Source organism: Zalophus californianus, chromosome 13 (genome assembly GCF_009762305.2).
Source record: "Zalophus californianus isolate mZalCal1 chromosome 13, mZalCal1.pri.v2, whole genome shotgun sequence".
In the NCBI taxonomy this organism is placed as follows: Eukaryota; Metazoa; Chordata; class Mammalia; order Carnivora; family Otariidae; genus Zalophus; species Zalophus californianus.
The window spans coordinates 5,435,592-5,454,647 of NC_045607.1; the positions used below are offsets into that span (position 1 = coordinate 5,435,592).

Sequence of the window (19,056 nt, forward strand, 5' to 3'; positions counted from 1 at the left end):
CAGGAGCCGCAGAGCTGAGCGGTTCTGCCTTCAGGGTTTGGGCCAGCAGTGCTGGGATCCAATCCAGGCTCCACCAAGGAGCGGCAGTTGCCCTCCCTGGGCTCAGTCTCCTGACCTGCAAAATGGGGATAGCGTAGTCCATACCCAGGAGGATGGGGGAGCTCCTGGCCAGGCTGGGCTCAGCTGGCATCCGGCACAGAGAGATGAGCCTTTCTTTTATTATTATGGAAATAAAATGGTTTGTAAACTAAAGTTGCAGCCAGTGGGGAGCCACCACTGAAAATCCCTTCAGCCTTTTGTGGGAGTAATGATAGGAACCACTGGGTGCTTGGGTAATCGGCGCTTCCTAGCACAGTGGCCCCAGGAGGTGGAGCTCATCACCCCATTCTCCGGAGGGGCAGGCGGAGGCTCGGAGTGGCAGAGTGCCCTGTGGACGCTCGGTCACATGACCAAGAAGTGCCAGGAGCAACTTTGACTTCGCTACCTCTAAAAGCTGCCAGGTCCTCTTTAATGCATGTGTGCAGCTCTGCGAGCAGGCACTGACTTTCCCTATTAATTCGGAGCATGTTTATATGTACATTTTCAACTTTAATCATTTGCTGGTTTAAACGGAGGTCTTCCCTGCCTGCCAGCAAGAGCGGGCTGTGCCTGAGTTCCTCGAGGGTGTCTGCTTGTGGCAGAAGGATGGGCAGGACCCTGGAGACTTAGCCAACAAGCCTGGTGATCTCTGCTGCCCACACCCTGCAGGTGCCCCCTGCCCCCTGCCCCCCGCTTCCGAGGGCTGCCTGCGTCCATGTGGTCCACGGGGCTCCCCCAACAGGGACTGTCTATAGGGCACTGCTGTGAAAGCCCAGGGAGGGGTCAGCCGCCTTGCCCCAGCGTTCCCCCTGCCCACCTCGGCGCCCTTCCCCCCGGGCCTCAGCCCTTCCTGCGGAGGAGAAGCTGACGGGGAAACGAAAAGCTTTTGAGGGGCCCTTGCTTCTGGACAAACCAAGAATTGTACTTTGTAAACTGCTGGCTCTGTATATTTCTATTTTCCTTCCTCGCACAAGCTATTATCTGGCAAGTGACAGGTTCAGCGTGTAAAGACCCAGCAGGGCACATGTGCATGGGCTGGCTGGCTGGCTGGCTGGCTGGTGTCCGCCCGTGACCCCGCCTCCCCTCCTCGTGGGTCCTGCAGCCTCCCAGAGCCCAGGGCGGGGGAGGTGACAGCCCCCAGACCCTTCAGGCAGCAAGCACGGCCCAGAGGTCCCCCGGGGCGGGGGGGGAGAAGGGGGGAGGCGGTCAGCTGACCCAGCTTACAAACCTCCAGACCTGGATCTCAGGAAGGGTGGCTGCGCCGTGGGAACGACACAGGGAACGTGGGCTGAGCCTTCAGGCCCCCAACACCTGCTCTGGTTGAACCACCCCCAACACCCACCCCAGAAAGACAGGTGCCATCACTCTGGTCCACAAAAGGGAGTTTGGTTACTCTTCCAGGGTCACTTGCCCAGTGAATGGAGGAGGGGTTGAGTCAAAACCCAGAACTGACACCAGAGCCTGGGGCCAGACCACCGCCCCCCACTTGTCCTGCCCCTACCCTGCACAATGACACAGCCCTAGGTTCCTTTCCTGCCAGTCAACCCTGGGAAAGCAGCCCGAGGTCGGTCTCTGTCAGGGACCTCTCCTTCGGGCCTCGGTTTCCCCATTTGTACCGAGGAGACAGCAAGCCAAGCCCTCCCCACTGGCCATGCTGTGGGGGTGAGGTGAGGCGGTGGACCTCGGAGCCATGGCTCACGAATGTGGAGTTGGGGGCTGGGTGGGGTGGGAGGAGTGCCCCAGGGCCCCCCGTTTGCACACAGAACCATCACCCCTGCCTCCGCGGCCTTCCTGGGCATCAGGAGAGACTTTGGGTGAGGGTGTTTTGTAATTTGCAAGGTGCCTTATGAATTTTCGTAACAAGGAAGGCCAAGTCCTCTGCGCCCTGCCGGGGCCCCACCCTGTGCTGAGTCCCTCCCACATGCCACCGGTCCCCATGGCAGTTGCAACAGGGAGGCCCTGGCAGCCCGACTTCGAGGCTTGGTTACGTCACTCACCCCCCGACGTGTACCTGGTAAATGGGTGAGTTGGGATTTGAACCCAGCTTTGCCTGGTGCCCGGTGCCTCCTCCCCCTGCACGGCAGAGCTTTCTTCAGTCCCCTCACCTGGGCTGAGGCACAGAGACGGAGGAGGACGGGGCCTGGGGTGCAGCAGGGCACAGGTCTCTGCTGAAGCCTCTGTCTCCCCTCCCACCCGAGCCCCCATCCTCTGAACACACAGACACTGAGCTCCTGTGGGGCCTGAGCAGGGCAGGAGGGGATGGCCCATGCTGGCAGGTGCTGGCTGGCCGGAGCCCCTGCCCCTTCCACTCACCCCTTCCACTTACCCCTTTGCCCCATAGCTTCTCTCCGAGAGTCAAGGCCACATGGCTCACCTGGTGAACTCGGTCAGTGATGTCCTAGATGCCCTGCAGAGGGACCGGGGGGTTGGCCGGCCCCGTGTCAAAGCTGACCTCCAGAGGGCACCTGCCAGGGGACTGCGTCCCCGTGGCTGCACCAACGGTCAGTGGGGGGGGGGCTGCCTTTCTTGGGTGACCTGGGTGCCCAGTTCTGTACCCCCATGGCCCCTCGCCCACCCCTCTGATGAGGACACACAGCTGCTGTTTGCTGAGGACTTCCTGCTGCCAGGCAGCTCTGAGCACCCTACCTGCACCCTTCTGTTGAGCCCTCTCCCGGCCTGTTGTGCCCATTTTTTGGATGGGGAAAGCAAGGCTCAGAGAGGGTGCACGCTCACCCGGGTTCTACCACCAAGGCTGGTGCCCTGGAGCCCTTGGGACACTGCAGGGTGGACTGACAAGCCAGGGAGAGCCAGGGACAGAGGGTGGTGGTGGGGGTGGGGCACAGATACCAGGCGCAGCCCTGACAGCATGCCCCGTCCCAGGCTCTCCACCACGCGACTGTCTGGACGTGCTCCTGAGCGGACAGCAGGAGGATGGCATTTACTCGGTCTTCCCCACACACTACCCTGCCGGCTTCCAGGTCTACTGTGACATGCGCACAGACGGCGGCGGCTGGACGGTGAGTCTCCAGGGCTGCACAGCCAGCTTCCTCTGGGCCCTGCAGACGCCCAGGCGGGCCGGGCTGACCCAGGGGGCAGTGCACTCGACCCCGGGGGCTCTGAGCAGCCTCTCACCCAGCCTTCTGTCCCTGGCCAGGCCTGCCGCCGGCCCCCACAAACCTGCCCCTCATCTCACCCAAGAACTCCACACCCCCCAGAAATTGGCACAGGGCAAGCGGAGGCCGTGGGCTGACCCCTGGGCCCCCGTGGGAGCAGATGTTAGACCCCGTCTCCTGCCTGTGGAGCCACCTCCTGCTCCCCGAGCCTCAAGCCTCTGGGAACACAGGGGCTCCCTGAGAGCGCCAGGCAAGTCGGGGATGGGTTCTGGGATGGAACGCGGCACCAGGAGCCTTTTGCTGTTGTGAGCTCAAGGGCCAGCGAGTGTTGATCTGTCTTTCAAGTTCTCCGATATATGGCATGTGTGATCAAAGGGGAAAAGGGGGGGGGACATCGCCTGCAGGGAAGAGACCCCCGTGGCTTCCCAGCAAGGAGCTGCTGTGACTTCCTGCCTGGGTGGGAAGTAGGGGTGACGAAATGTCCCCACAGCCAATGGAGGGCTGGGTGGGGTGACCACAGGTGGCCCCGAAATCTCCCCAGAGCTGGGAGAAGGGGGCAGAGTGGCGGGGAGAGGCCCCTGGCTTGATTCCCCGGGGAGTCTCCAGATCCACCAGCGGGGAAGCCCCTTCTAGAGCAGGGTCTGCGCGTCGCCTCCCACAGCTTCTGTGGCGGCTCCTGGCCTCAGCCTTCGTGCGGGCGCCGGAGCCACAGGCCAAAGGGAATTGCGCGGGCCTGGCAGCATCTCAGTAACACGTGTGGGCACCGAAATGTGAATTTCATAAAGCGTTCGTGCATTCTTCAAATATTATTCAAAAGATATTTTAAAATATTTTTCTTTTGCTTTTTAAAAACCATTTAAAAATGTTCTTGGCTCATAAGCCATTTAAAAACAGGCAGCAGGCAGGAGTCATCCTGTGGGCCGTGGTTTACTAACCCCCCACCCCCCATTCTAAAGCTGGGATAGGAAGTGAGCTTGCTGTCCCTTCCCCCTCAAATCAGTGGCCTTCCAACCCCCTCTCCTGAAGCTCAGCCTTGGGGGCTGGGCTTCAACGGGGCTGCCACCGGCCATTGGGTGACTTCGTGTAAATTAAAAATACATGTCCTTTCCTTTTGGCCCACTGGGGCACTGGGCTTGACAAGGAGAATAGATGTGGGCTGGGTGCCCTGGAGCAGTGAACAACCTATACCACTGTCCCTGGACATCTGCCCGCCACCCTGAGAGCTGCTCAACCTCCCCAAGTTGGCCGTGGTTGGGATGCCCAGTGACAATGGAAATCAGGGTTCGTAAAACTGACTCTTTAATGGTCCTTGGCTTCACATTTAATTTCGAAAATGGGCAGACAATTTTGAGCACCTCCTCTGTGCCGGGGAAGCACAGAGATGGGGAAGTCCCTGCTGCAGTCCTCCCAGAGAGCTTGGAGTCTGTGAGGATTTGGGGTGGAAGAAGTCACGGTAAGCAGAGGTGGGGGAGGCTCTGTGCAAGCTTCCTGGAGAAGGGGGGCTTTTCAGATCAGCCTTAAGAGGCTGGTGAGAGCAGTAAGTGGGAAGGAAAGAGAAGGTATTCCTGGCAGAGGGAGCAACCTAACAAGGGCCTGGGATGCAGGAAGCACACGGCCTCTTCAGGGAACAGAGTCAACAAGGGTGGGTGGCGTGTGAAGAGGTGACACTAGCATCAATATCCCAGGCTGCGTGCGGGGTTGGGGCGGGCACTGGGGAGTCACTGAGGGTGCTGGAGAGAGGAAGGTGGCTTAAGGACTGGCTTCAGGAGCTGTAACCTGACCGTGCGTCCTGGAGCAGAGCAGGGAGAGAGTAGAGGGGGAGGCCCTTGGCTCATGCTGTGGACAGGCCTGTGGTCGAGCCTCTGCCAGAGCAGCGGGGAGCGTGGGCTCCAACATCCACAGATGGACGTGGGGGTGGCTCCCAGTCCTGCTGTGTGATCTCGGGGAAGTTACTTAAGTTCTCTGAGCCTCAGTTTCCTCAGCTGTAAAGTGGGGATACCCACTTGCCTCACTGAGAGATCTTAACTGCAAGCAATAGAAAATCGCCGATTTAAGCAGAAAAGGTAATTGTCCTGGAGGGAGGCTGGGAGGCCAGAGAAACCAGCTCAGGGCCATGCTGCCAGGAATAGAGCCCCCCAGACCTGGCCAGGGGTGATGTAGCGGGAACCCCACTGGCCCCAGGGCTGCTGGTGAGGAGCCCCTGGGCACAGCCACACCCTGGGCACGGACACCCCCAAGATGGGTGTGGGCCTGGGGTGCAGCCTGCGGTTCCTTTGAAAGAGATCCCTTGTGTCCCTGCCTCTTTGCTTCCCCAGCCATTGAGCCAGTGGCTGTTCTGATGGGTGGGGACTGGGCCACAGGCCTACGACCCTCCCCAAATCTCAGAAGACGGGGAAGGACAGCCAGTTGACCAAGGCTTCTTTCGAATGCTTGTGGGGCATTCAGCACAGGCCCATCAGTGGCCTGATCACTATTTAGAACAATGGGTCACGCCCAATGCAAGGCACTGGCCACCCAACATGACCAGGGTGTGTGTGACCCCGCCCCTTACTGAGCTCTTTGCCAAGAGGGTGTCCACCGTCGTCCAGGGGATAGTCATGGGGGCCTGAAGCAGGGTATGGGGTCAGCTGTTTTCCGGGGTGCCCAGGCAGGCCCCCAGGTCTCTGCCCTTGGCACTTGGGGCATGAGGAGAAGCAGGCCCTGGCCCCCCCCAGTTCTCACCAAGGAGCGTGGTGCAATTTTTGCTGCACTGATGGCCAGGCAGAGGGGAGAGGGAAGCTCCCCCAGGGGAAGGCATGGTGAGACATGGGGGTGCAGGCAGCCCACATCGGTTCTGAAAGGGGTCGGCTTTCCCAAGCACGGGGAGAGACAGGGGAGGCCTGAGTGAGGCAGGTGGGTGGCGGGGGGTGGGGGGGTGGGGGTGGGCCAGGCGAGTGCATTCAGAGGGCAGAGCCGGCTTGAGAGCTGCTGAGAATCCCCTAAAGACCCAGGGACAGGCACACCTGCAAACATCTCTTCAGGCTCCACAGGAGAGCATTTAAATGTACTGGATCCGTGTCTGGGGGCTAAAAGCTTTTTTGTTTTCCTAACTCAGAACATCTGAGTTATGGCATTTGCCTCTGGGAACCCCTCGGCAGGCAGAGCTGCGCCAACGTAGCAGCCGAAGCCCAGAAATCAGAGTTAAGGGTCAGGACAGGCTTAAGGAAAGACTTGGGCACTAGCCCGGGCTCTGCATCCTCTCTGTGGGTGGACTTGAAGCCAGTCTCCCAGGAAGTCCATCGGGATTTGGGCCGGGAGGACGGTAATACCCGGGGCCCGGGCTTCCGGGACCATTACAGGGGAGATGATGAGGAAAGCCAGCAGCCCCCTCCCGGCCCCCCAACCCTCCCGCTCAGACACCTGGATCAGGGGCTGTGGAAGGCAGGCCGCTCTCGGCTGAGAAGTGTTTGCGAGGCCGATAAACGTTAATATCCATTTGGGCTTCCGTCAAAAGCAATCTTTGCCCAGATACCTCGGGGCATCTGTCAGGATCACCTCCCTGCCACACGGAATCTCTCGGAAACTCAATTGTTGTTTGGGAAGGAGCCCGCTGCCGCCTCTCTGAACCCTGGTACCATCCATCCTCGTTAGGCTCTATGTCTGAGCTGCCAGACCTCGAGTGCTGGCACCGGGTGGCCCTCCCTGGTGGACAGGGCATCTGGGGCTGGACGCTGCAGCCAGAGCCTGCTTCCTGGCGAGACCAGACCGGGCAAGGAGGGGGTTCGGCAGCCCTGGCCACTTCACGGCTTATATACCAGGGCCTGGCATGCCTCCAACCCCTGGATTGTGGCTGAGCAGCCTCAGAGAAGGAAGAGATGTGTCCAAGGCCACCTAGCAAATGAGCAGCCCGCCTGGGGGCAGCGCCCAGACCTCCCAAGGCCCAGCCTCACGCGTGTGTGTGGAGCCGGGCATCACACGGTGGCCCTTAATCATCCAACCGCTGAGCACCAACCACAGGCCAGAGGATCCAACAGCAAGCTCCTGGCCTGGTGGGGAGCTGGCAGATGAGCTGACTTGTGTGAGGGCTATAGGGCTGGGGGGGATGGGGGAGCCCAGAGGAGAGCCCCTAACCTAGCCTGGGGCAGCCCAGGGAAGCCTCTGGACAGGGAGGTCCAAGCGCTGGGGGAAGAGGCGAGAACAGCATTCCAGGCAAAGGGAACAGACATGCAGAGGTCTGCAGGGACATGGCGGCGCCTGGTCTGGGTCCGCGTGGGCTCTGCTCTGCTGGTGTATGGAGCTTGAGGGGCCAGGGACGAGAGGAGGGAGGTGGGCAGAGGCTGGGTCGGGTGCGGTTGTGCGGGCACGTCAGGAGACAGGCTTTGTCCTGAGGGCTGATTGGGCTCCTACCGCCCTCAGGATTCCCCCAGGTGGGGAGTGACTCAGAGACTTGGGCCAAGGGCATGGCGGCTGGTGGGGGAGTAGTTCGGGGAGTGTGAATTCTATGGGCCTTGAATTGTGGCTGTGGACAGTAGGAACCCTGCTGGGTGGGAAGAGGCCACATGTGGCTCCTTGGGGTGGGGAGGCCACAGGGGCGGGTGGGCACACGCCTCAAGGTGGCCTTTGGCCTTTTGGCTGATGTGGCCACTGGCCTTGGCTAAACCCAAGCCTTCTCTCCACACTCACCAAAGCCCACAGCGACCCGGGCCACACAGGGTCCTGCCGATTGTCAAGGCCACTCCTGAACTTGACAGGGGCACTCACCCCATCCCTGCCCCAGGAAAGGAGGAGGGAAGGCAGGAAGGAAGGACCGTGTCCTGCTGACCTGCGACTCTGGGGAGGGGCCTCCTTTGGGAGGCCTCTCTGACCACCGGGGCCCACCCATCTTGCTCCTCCTTTGTACCAAAGGTGGAACCAAGCGGTTACCTGTCCGCCTGCTGTCCCTTGTCACACTGGGCGATGACACTTCACCTCACTGAGCCTCACTTTTTCACCTGCTCAGTGAGGCTAATAAAGCACCGTCCACGTGGGGAGAGAGTCAGAATCCTTCGCAGGCTCTTCCCTGGTGAGCAGGGAGCAGGGGTCCACGCTGAGCCTTGGGGAATCCCTGTGAGCAGAGGAACCTGGCTCCCTCCTGCAGGGTCTTACAGTCAAGCAGTGTGTTTAAAGGGAAAACTCACCAAAACAGAGGCCAGATTTCCTCATTGGGAAGGTGATACGTGGGACCGGGCTGGCCGTTTCCGGCTCACCTCCCCGCCGGCCGTGTGAGACTGGGGAGGTCACATCCCCTCTTGGGGTGCTCCCCTTCCTCGTCCGGCCACCAGTGTGGCCCTTGTATCTTGTGTGGCCGCCTTGCAGGGGCCTGGTGCGGGTTTTGGGTGGTCAGAAGGAGGGTCCAGCTCAGCATCAACAGGTGATCCCCCCCCCACTTCCCTGCCTCTCTGCCCTGCGGCACAGCCTTGTCCCCATCGGCATCTGCCCATGGTGTTGCTGCCACCAGGCCTGATTGCCAATCCCTTCCCTCGCCTTTGCATAATTACCACCTGGGTCACCGAAATCAGGTCCAGTTCAGCATCTCCTGCCGCAGGAACCCGCAAGAGGATCGATTCTGCTCTGCGCCCCCACTGGGATTCACGGCGCAGCCGCCTGCTCCCAGCACCACGAGCTGAGGGGCCCAAACCCCGTTCTGCACGGTGGCCACGCTCTGCCAGGCGTTTTACTGTCGTGCGAGGTCAGCGGCTCAGATATGCCGCTAATTGGCTTCGCTGTGAAAGAAACCGTCCCCTCCCCACCTGAGCTCCCCAGGAAGGGAGGAAAATCCTTCCCTCACTTGCAAAACATCAAAGGAGCCACCACCAAGCGGAGCCCAGCCTGGCAGCGGGATCCGGCTCAGGGAGAGATGAAAAGCCAGGGAGGCTGGACTGCAGGGTTGTGGGAGACTCCTCCGTCCGTGGGCTGAGGCTTCAGCCGGTCCTTGTTGCAGACAGATGCGGTGGTGGCAGGGGGACCTGCCGTGACATCAGTGGGCCACGGTGTCCCCGAGCCGTAGCCCGGCTCAGCACCGGCTCCCCACTGCCCTGGGGAGTCCTTAGGGCTGCACACCCTAATACATGAGCAAGGTGACCGGCCCCGCATCCCCTCGAGTGATCCGCTCGGAGAAAGCTTGCCTCCATCCAGAGCAGTTTGGATTTTGTAAACTTTTAACGTAAAACAGGGTAGTACACGCGGAGGCTCAGCCCGGTAGCTCAGCATTTGATAAATGGCAGCTCTGAGCAGTGTTTGCCAGGAGCTGGCCGGCACCGACTGCCAAGCCTGGGAAGCGTGGCGGGGCGCCAAGCCCGGGGGTACCATTTCCAGTCAAAAACAAGGAGGAGGCCCGCTTCCTTCTGGGCTTGGCAGCCGGTTCTGAAGGAGAGGGAGGGGACGTTGGTTAGACCTACTATGTGCGCCCCGTTTACGCTTTTACTTCATTGCGCATTTTCCCTGCAACCCTGCAGGGGTGACAAAGGGACTGCTGCTGGCGCCTCTTTACAGAGAGGGAAACTGAGGCTTGGAAAGGGTCCGTGACTCGTCCGGGGTCACAAGTTCTTTGTTCCTTAGAGAAACAAAAATCTGCCTGGGCCACAGCGCCCCCCCGCCCCCCTCCCGGAATCGCCTGCTCAGGAGGTCTGGGAGGCTGGTGGACCCTGGAGCTGCACAACCAAGATCCTGCCTGCAAATGATTTCTACAGCAGCTTCATCAGAGTCTAGGGAAAGTCCCAGATGCTGCCTCCTGGGGACCTTCTAAAGTGGCAGAGACACTCCCTCTCCATCTTATAGGGTTTGGACCCACCCAGCCCCCATCTCTTGGCTTCTCTGACCACCTGCCAAGACCCTGCTCAATATGCAGTTCAGCAGAGCGTCTCCTACTCCAGGCAGCCCTCCTGGAGCCCTCCCTAGCAGATGGCTAAACCTCCTCTGAGCTCCCAGCAAATGTACCCACAAGTGTCACCATTACGGACTAATGTGTATCAACCAGTGCCTGTACCTGTTACCAAACCTTTGTGGGTAGGAGCTGCTATGACCTCCATTTTACAGATGAGGAAACAGGTGTAGGGATGGAAGGAGCTTGCCAAGTTAGGAGCTGCCCAGCCCCGTGACTGCACACAAGCGCCTGGAGCAGCAAGCTTTTCATTTCGCAGAAGAGAGAAGGCCAGACTTAGGTGGACACCCAGCCTATCGGCTGGACCCCCAGTGGAACTTGGTCTCCCGGATGCCAGCCAAGGGCACTTCCTGGGGCTGGCCCAGCTCGGCCGTGCTGAGGGCCGGGTAGCCTCGTGGGCCTAGGGGAGCAATGTATGCCCCCTCAGCCTTGGGGTGCCCCCACTCTGCAGAGGTCACCCCACCTGGCCACCTTAGCCTGCTCATCTGCCAAATGGGAACACAAGGCCCTCTGTGCTGGGGAGACCACAAAGCCAGGCTCAGGCGCCCAGGACAAGACTCTGGCTCTTAGCACCACGGCAGACGAGGAGCCAGTTGGACAGGGCCCCTCCGAGGAAGGGGTCCCGGCAGAGATGGGACCTTGTAGAGCACCAGACAGGCCCCTGGAGCCCAGCTGACAAACACAGGACCATCGGCTGCTCTGCTGCCCACCCCCACCCCCCGCTTGCCACCGCCCCAAATGCAGCCGCTCCTTCCTTTGGAACCGCCCGGCACCATCTGCAGGACCATGTGGGCCCATCCCTCCCTTGGCAGAGCCCCCAAGCAGTACTTGGAAGACACGCTGGGTGGCCGGCACTGGCTTTTGAGAATCTGCATCCAGAAAACATGCTCTGTCTGTCTTCCTACGTGCCACCTGCTCGAGAGGGCGGCCGGCGCCTCGCCTTCTGCATCGGTCACTTTGCCGCTGGAGCCCAAGGGAGCCACCCCAGGAGTCGGACCAATGAAGATTTAGCCTCAAAAGGAATCCTTTTGTTTTCCTACCATTTTCTGCCCTTTTTTTCTTTTCTTTTCTTTTTTTTTTTTTTTTTTTTTTGGCCTAAGTGGGGATTCATGTTCTGTTGGGACAGATGGCTGGGAAGTGGGTACATCCATCCTTTCCTCGCTCCCTCTTTGCGTCTTCCCGTCTGGCTGATCCTTGCTCTGTAATTGAAGGCCTTCTGCTTGGTGACATCCAGCCAGCCAGCGTCCCTGAAGTCCAGCTGCAGCTCAGCTTGGGCCTCTGAGTCAGAGAAAACAAACTCCTGGGAACGTTGGAGAACCGGCAGCCGATCTGTGGCCTCGAGGGCTCTTGGAACTTGCTGGCCACTTCGAGCAGTGATTGGCTTGAGGGCGAGGCCGGGGTACCGAGTTTGAGATCCTGGCCGGGGCCGGGCTCACTCCATCACTCAGCCCAGGAATCAGGACAGCCCGTGGCAAAGGCTGGCAACGTCCAGAGTAGTGTGTCTCGAAGGGCAAGGATCGTGGCAGGAAGTTTTGGTTTCCGATATGAACACCCGTGAGTGTGTGTATCATGATGCCACACGCCTTTCCCGGGGTCATGGTCAGCGAGTCTAAATGCCACTTCTGCAAAGCGTTGTCACGCATGTGTCTGGGCCGTTCACAGGGTGGATAACGGTTCATGAGCCCCAGGTGAGCGCGCTCACGTGGGCACCCAGTTGCGGTGGCTTCTGAGCTGGTACAGACTCAAACTCTGTCATCGGGAATGTCTGCCACAGTCGGGTGCTTGCAGCGTACTTTGCCCGAGTGGACAGAGAGGCAGGGAGGCCCCAGCGGGCCCCGAGCATGCGCTCTCACCCACTGATTGTGCACCCGGGCCGAGCCCCAGCCAGGCCCCCTGCCTGTGGGTGGCAGTGGGAGAGAGGGACTGAGAACGGGGTTTGGAGGTCAGCTGTTGGCATAAAAGTCCTGGCAGGAGGACAGGGAGGCGTGTCCCGGGTCTGGTCAGTGGCAAATGAGAGTGACGTGGAGGGTAGGACATTGGCTGCAGGTGTCCAGCCTGGCCTTCGGCTGAGGGGGTGAGGGGTGGGTCAGACCGTCCACTCTGTGCTCACCGTCCCCTGACTTCTGGCCAGTGTCAGAGCTTCTGTCTACTGTAAGGACGAAGGGGGCGGAGAACTGGGTTGGGCTAAGGATTTGGTGAATAAGAACGTGCTCAGTGAGAGGGACCCAGCCCCAGCATCTGCCGTGGCCAGCTGTCAACACCAGCCCACCTTGGGCACTCTGCCTGTCCGTCTCCGTTTCCAGGGCTTATGCCCTGCCTGTGCCCGGAAGCCCAGCAGACCCCCAGTCCTCCTCATAACAGTAGTGACAGGCAAAATAACAAAGGTGGTGTGAATAGGACCAGCGCTGTGCCATGTACCCCTCCCTGGGGTCCTGGGAGGCAGGTCTGGCTTATCAGTGGGTGAGGACAAACGAGGCCCAGAGGGGAGGGCTGATGTCCCCAGGCCACACGGCCACACTGTGGTCAGGACCCTGCCCTTCCTCCAGACCCACTCCGAATTCCCTTCCAGAAGCCGGCCGTGCTGGGCATACCCACTGTCCCCATGTCTTAGATCAGTCCTGCTTCCCATCTGGGTGGGGGTCCCCTGTGTCCCTCTGCCCTAAGGGAGATGCTCCGTGGAACATCTGAATGGATGAAGGAGGCATGGGGTGTGACCCCTACGTACAGACGAGGAAGCTGAGGCTCAGAGAGGTGGAGCAATGGCCAGCCTGTAAGTGGCAGGGCCCAGGTCCTAACCATCGCCCCCCCACCGGGCCTCCGACTCTCTCCCTCTCCGGCAGAAACAGGCTCCCGCTGCTCGCTGCCTTCTCGGGACTTCTCCCGGGAGCGTCTGAGCTTCTGCCGGGATTAAGCCTTTCAAAGGGCACGTGCTCAGGGTCCCAATCCGGCTGTCAATACCGCGGCCCAGCGCCTTTCAGATCTCTCCGAGCCTGATCGAAGTCCCTTCCCCAGCCAGTCCCTTCTGAGCACTTGCACCTGTCAGGGCCCAGCCAGGTCTGCAATGGTGGGGCACGAAGAAAGAGGTGTCATCCCCTGCCACTCCCTCACGTCAGAGCTACCCGGAGGCTGTGACTGGCAGGTTCCCGCGGACGCACGCGGAGCAGGCGGTCAAGCTCACGGCCGATGAAGCGCCCAGGCGGTCCCGGGAGGCTGGAATCAGGCTGCTTAGTAATGAAACCGGCGGCTCCCGGCGCCGCGGCCAAACTCCACCGCCTCGTCCGTGGGCACAGATGGAGGCGGGCGGGGGGCGCGAGTGCTGCCTCCGCAAATGAGCAAGCAAAAGGCTTGTTACACAGAAAGAGTTGGAAGGGGAGTGGCCAGGAACAGGATTGTCAGCGGATCCTGTGAACACTCAAGGCAGCTCTGGCCTGGACCAGCGTGGTACTTATTTCAAAGCAATTTAACCGATGGGATTCCTGACTCCCAACTCAAGACTGTTATTAAAATGAGTTACAGAGGCAGCTCGGCTGCTCCTTGGTACCCGAGGCACACCCCTGCGGGCTGTTGCCTCCTGCCCCCCCCCCCCCCCCCCCCCGGAGAAGTGGCCGGGGCTCTGGTTCCCCAAGCCCCCACTGGTCCCCCCGCCACCGGGGCCTCTTCTGCTGGGGAGAGTGCACGTGACTCCGGCAGAATCCTTTTGAGAGACGGAGCTCCCGAGGCTGTGTCCTCGGTTCTTCAAAACTCGAGCATGGGTTTTTGCTCAGCTTTGTTTTGATCTGTGAAAAGAAATTAGGGCCCTTGCCCACCCCTCTTATTTGATCTGTGGGGAAACTGAGGCCCAACCGGCATGGGACCAGTCCAGGGTCCCACAGCAGGGCGGCAGAGGTGGGCCTGGAAGCACGTTTTCTCCAGCCTCGTCCACCGTGATTTCTTCCCCGGGGCACGTTTTGGGGGCTGGGGGCATTCAGTCCGTCCCGCCTGGGGCCCCCGTGAAGCCCTTGAGTCCTTGCTCTGCTCCAGGCCCCTGATGTCCCCGAGCGGGCGGCTGAAGGGAGTGAGTGGGGCAGGGGACGCACGGCGGGGCTGGGGGTCCTGGGGCGGTTGGCGCCAGCCCTCCCTCCTTTGCAGGTGTTTCAGCGCCGGGAGGACGGCTCCGTGAACTTCTTCCGAGGCTGGGAGGCGTACCGGGACGGCTTTGGCAAGCTCACGGGGGAGCACTGGCTAGGTGAGAGCCATGACGCCTGCCTGGTGCAGGCTTCTCTGTCTCCGTGGCCGCAGCCCGAGGGAACGCGCCCTCCCCACCTGGGGGGTCAGGGCCTCCCGGGCTGCAGGGACAGGTGATCGGTGTGTTCAGCGGGAATGAGGTCAAGGGCTGGCTGGAAGCCGAAAGAGGTGCGGACAGTGTGAGTGGGTCCCTCAGAGGTGTGTGCTTTTCCACGTTGGGACGCCCTGGGACCACCTGGTCGCCATCCTGGATCCAGTGAGTAGGGGGCGGGGACAGGGCTCAGTTTCAGGTACAGGGAGGGTCAGAGCAGCCCCCAAACTGCCCTGCCCTCGGGGGTCAGCAGATGCCTGGGGTGGGCTTGGGGCGCCAAGGGCATAACTCCCAAAGGAGAGGCCGTGGTTCCTGAGGTCCCTGAGGTCTCATGGCTGGCACACACGCTCGGAAAGCTAGTATTCACGTTGCCCTTATTTACTTATATTTATCTTCAGGTCCCCTCGGTGTTTTAAAATTTGAATATCTTACATAATTTCATTCTGAAGCATAACGTCCATAAAAATCACAGGTCTGAAGTCCCAGATATATTTGGGAGGTAGTTGGGACTTGAGGTGAGGTTTGGGGTTTTTTTTTTTTATATGCCTATAGGAGTCATCGTTTTAAAATGCATGATTCATGGGGTTTTAGTATATTCACAGAGTTGTGTAATCCTCGCCCCTACCTAATTCCAGGACATCTTCTCCACCCCCAAAAAGAAGCCCTGTGCCCCCACTAGCAGTCACCCCCATTTATATTTTTAACACATATTAAAATTGGGGCACCTGGCTGGCTCAGTCGGAGGAGCGTGGGACTCTTGGTCTCGGGGTCGTGAGTTCGAGCCCCACGTTGGATGTAGAGATGACTTAAAGAAATACACTTAAATAAAATAAAATAAAACAAAACACATGGCATTAGATTGACATGCCATGTTAATGGCATCACGCACCCCACAGCACATGGGCCCCACTTTGGCTTGCCCGGGCCTGGGTATGTGGGAACGGCTCATATACCCAGGGAGAGGAGGTGAGAACAAACGTGGCTGGTGGAGGGCTCGGCTCCAGGGAGGGGTCAGTATGGTCCCAGGCCTGCCTGTAGGAGTTTCAGGGGAACTTCTGGGGGAAAGATGGGGTCAGTCCCGGAGGTGGGACCGGGTCTGTGCCCGCTCGCCCCCTGTGCAGAGGCACCTGGGTGGTGATCAACGGTGTCATTGCCTAATGTCTGTCTCCCTGACCGTGGGACCCATGAGGGCAGGACCCTCTCTGTCCTGGCCTCCACTGTGTCCTGTCACTGGGCACGTACTGGCTGCAGAACTTTATTACCCCAAGTCTCTCTTACTGTGCACCTCCTATGTGCCCAGCCCGTTTTATAGACCTCGGCCCTGACACCTCAAACCCACCCTAAGAGGGTGGGTGGCCCTGCCATTGTCCTCCCCTTTTATGGGTGAGGAAACTGAGGCCCAGAATGAGTGGGGTGTGTGTGTGTGTGTGTGTGTGTGTGTGTGTTGGGTTGGAGGAAGCCCGGGCAGGATTCACAAGCTTTAAACTACACCCTGAACTGAGTGAATGAGAGCAGGGCCAGGGGAGGGGCTGGGGGAGAGGAGCTTCTAGGTGGGAAGACCCTTCCCCCGCCCCCCACCTGGGTGGGTGTGTCAAGATAGGGAGAGGGTGGCCAGGTGGGGGCCCTATTTCCGCATCACCACCCACCACCCCCTTGGAGCGGCGTTGGTGACTCCGCCACTCACCGCATCTTAATTGAAATCTAAGAGCAGCCACGGAAGGTGCGGGAGGAAGCATTTAAGCGGGGCCTTGATTAGCTCCCGGCAGACAGGAAGCCCTGAGGAGAATGTCAACTTAGCCCTCCACTCCCCTGGCCGTTCCCTGCCTCTGCTTTTCCACACTCCCCCGTCACCTTCTCATCCAGCGTTTTGTCTTTTCCTATTGAGTTATGGGAGCTCTTTATATATTAAGGTTATTGATTCTTTGTCAGATGCACATGTTATGTGTCATTTATCTTTCAGCCTCTTTTTTTTTTTGTAAAATTATTGCTTATTTCCTAGACATTTAAAACTTTTATGTAGCCAATTCTTGCCAGTCTTTTCCTTTATATTCTCTGGGTTTTAGGCCCTGCTTTTCCCTCCCAGGTTTACAAAGATGTCTCCTTTTTTTTTTTTTTTAAATGTTTTTGAGTGTTTGTATTAGGTTCAGCTCTTTAATCCATCTGGGATTGATGGTATGAGGTCTGGGGGTTTAAGTGTTTTCCTCTCCATTTTAACCCACCAGCTCCCTCTTCCTCCAACTCTGATGGTGATGGGGTCCGATCTCAGCTCACCATCCAGGGGCCCAGCGAAGTGGGGGGTTGGAGAGACACAGGAAGTGAAGAGAGAGGGAGAGTGAGGGAGGGAGGTGGCCTTCATGGGAAGAAGGGTGAAGATGGCGGAGGACACCCCGCGCCCCCACCCTGCCCCCCGCTCCAGGGCACCCTGCCAGGGGCCCCTCGTGGGCACGGGGATGGCGCATCAGGAGCGGAGCACGGCTTCGCCCAGAGGAATGGCGTGCTTATGGTGGGCCCCTGGGCACCAGCAACCACTCAGTGGGGGAAGGGAATCTGGAATCTTCCAGCATCCCTGCTGGGCTGGTGTCCCTCTTGCCTTATCCCTGGATTGGATTATTTGTCCTGGACAAGAACTGAGTAAGAGCAAGGGGTCCGGGCAGTTCTGCCTGGGTTCAAATCCCAGCTCTGCCCTTCCTCAGCCATGTGACCTGGGCCCATCCCTTAACCCCCCTGTGCCTCAGCCTCACCCATCAAGCAGCGATAATAGAGCCCCTGCCTCGTTGATCACGACAGCAGCTGCAAACACGTGGATAATGTGTGCAGTGGGCCAGGCCCTGTTCTAAGAGCTGTACAGGGATTCTTTAATTAAATTGGACTCATTCAAATTCCACTGGATTCATGAAGCCACGCGAAGTGCTCGGAACAGTGCCTGGCATTTGCGAGCGCCGTCCGGCTGGTGGGCAGTGGTCATCGGTGTCCACCGCCTGCCCTTTACAGCATGTGAAGCCCTCGTGGCCCCTTACCTCCTCCCTGGGAGGCCCGCGGCGCAGCTGCACAAGCTGGGGTGCGAGCTGGGGCCCCCGGAGGGGGAGCCCAGGGAGGAACAGAGAAGGGCAGGGGGATGAGACCCTTCTGCTCTCAAGGCCTGGTCCCGGGCGGGTCTTGGGAGAGTAGGTCGGGGCTGGGGGAGCTGCGGGGAGAGGCTGGGCGGGGTCCGCACGGGCACTGCTGTTACTCGGCTCCTAGTGGCTTCTCCTTGGCGCTGCACCTGGACTGTGGGCCCGGGCTTCCCTCTGGCCTGGGTGGGGAAGGGGCCGCATGGTCTTCTCACCCCCTTAGCTTGTACTACACCCTGACCCTCCTGCAGGGGGTCTGGAGCTCAGGAGGGAGAGGCTGATGAAATGTCACTCGATAACTTGTAATTTTAATTAAACGCCCTCTTAATTAAGAGGTAATCAAACTGGCAGGGAAGCACCTTGAGTGTGAGTGTGTGAGCGAGGGAGGGAGGGAGGGCGAGGGATGATGGGGCATGGGGGCCAGACCCCAGAGACAGCAGGAGACTCAGAGCCCACCTTCCGCTGCTCAGCCACTGTGCCTGCATTTATTGAGCTCCTACTGTGTACTGGGCCGCGCTCAGATGCTGGGATTTAGTTGTGAGGTTCCACACTGGGGGGGAGGCAGATAAGGAAATAGGCAGCGGGGACACAGAATGAGAAACACCGAGGCGGGGAGCCCTGGGGTGGGCAGAGGTCCTCAGCCAGGACAGGAGGCCAGGCAGCCTTCCTGAGGTGAGACCTGAACATGAACAGAACCTAACCTGGAGGAGTAGGGAAAAGTATCCCAGGCAGAGGGAACAGCATGTGCGAAGACTCAGAGGCCAGGTTCAGGGAAGTGTGTACGAGTACCAGATCCCCTCCGGCTGGAGCCCAGAGTGGGAGCAAGGATGAGGGATGCTGTCACCCCCAACCCAGATTTTCCAGGTTCCTTCTGGCTCCTGCAGTCTTTCCACTAACCTTCTGCTCAAACATTTGGAAAGCATAACCTGGCTTAAAGCGAACAGAGAAAACCAAACACAAGAAACTGTCAGTCCTGTTTCCTGCCAAATGCAGGCTGGCAGGAGGAGGGATGTGGCCCAGGGCTGACCGACAAACCTTCCTGTCGCCAACCACGTGAGCTTGGCTCTCGGGTCTCCTCAGTTCCCTCTTGTGGGGGTCGCCTCGTAAGCGCCGCCCCCTCCCCCAGCTTCGGCCATTCTCTCCTCCACTCCAGGGCTCAGGAGGATCCACGCCCTGACCACGCAGGCCACCTATGAGCTCCACGTGGACCTGGAGGACTTTGACAACAGCACAGCCTATGCCCGCTATGGGAGCTTCGGCGTGGGCTTGTTCTCCGTGGACCCCGAGGAAGACGGGTACCCACTCACCGTGGCCGACTACTCGGGCACGGCAGGTAGGACCCCGGGCCGCCGCAGGGAAAAGGAAGGGCGAGGTGGGGGTGGCCACCCACCAGTCTCCCCACCTAGGAGGACAGAGGAACTCCAGGTCTGGTACTTCTGGCCTCCACCTTCAAATCCCACCTGGTCCTCATCCCAGCAGCATGGAAACAGCAGGACCCGAACTGTTCACCCATTCTGCAGATGAGCAAAGTGAGCCCCGAGC

General features: G+C 59.6%; 1 protein-coding gene across 2 annotated transcripts in view; it reads left to right on the forward strand.

Moving 5' to 3' along the window:
• The window catches only part of FIBCD1 (fibrinogen C domain containing 1), a 34,826-nt gene that overhangs the window by 12,100 nt on the left and 3,670 nt on the right, over positions 1 to 19,056 (forward strand). For both annotated transcript variants that reach the window (XM_027614326.2, XM_027614327.2), the window contains 4 exons: positions 2,420 to 2,579; positions 2,959 to 3,095; positions 14,218 to 14,314; positions 18,668 to 18,847. In XM_027614326.2, the coding sequence (XP_027470127.1) occupies positions 2,420 to 2,579; positions 2,959 to 3,095; positions 14,218 to 14,314; positions 18,668 to 18,847 (574 nt within the window). The remainder of the gene's footprint in view (positions 1 to 2,419; positions 2,580 to 2,958; positions 3,096 to 14,217; positions 14,315 to 18,667; positions 18,848 to 19,056) is intronic.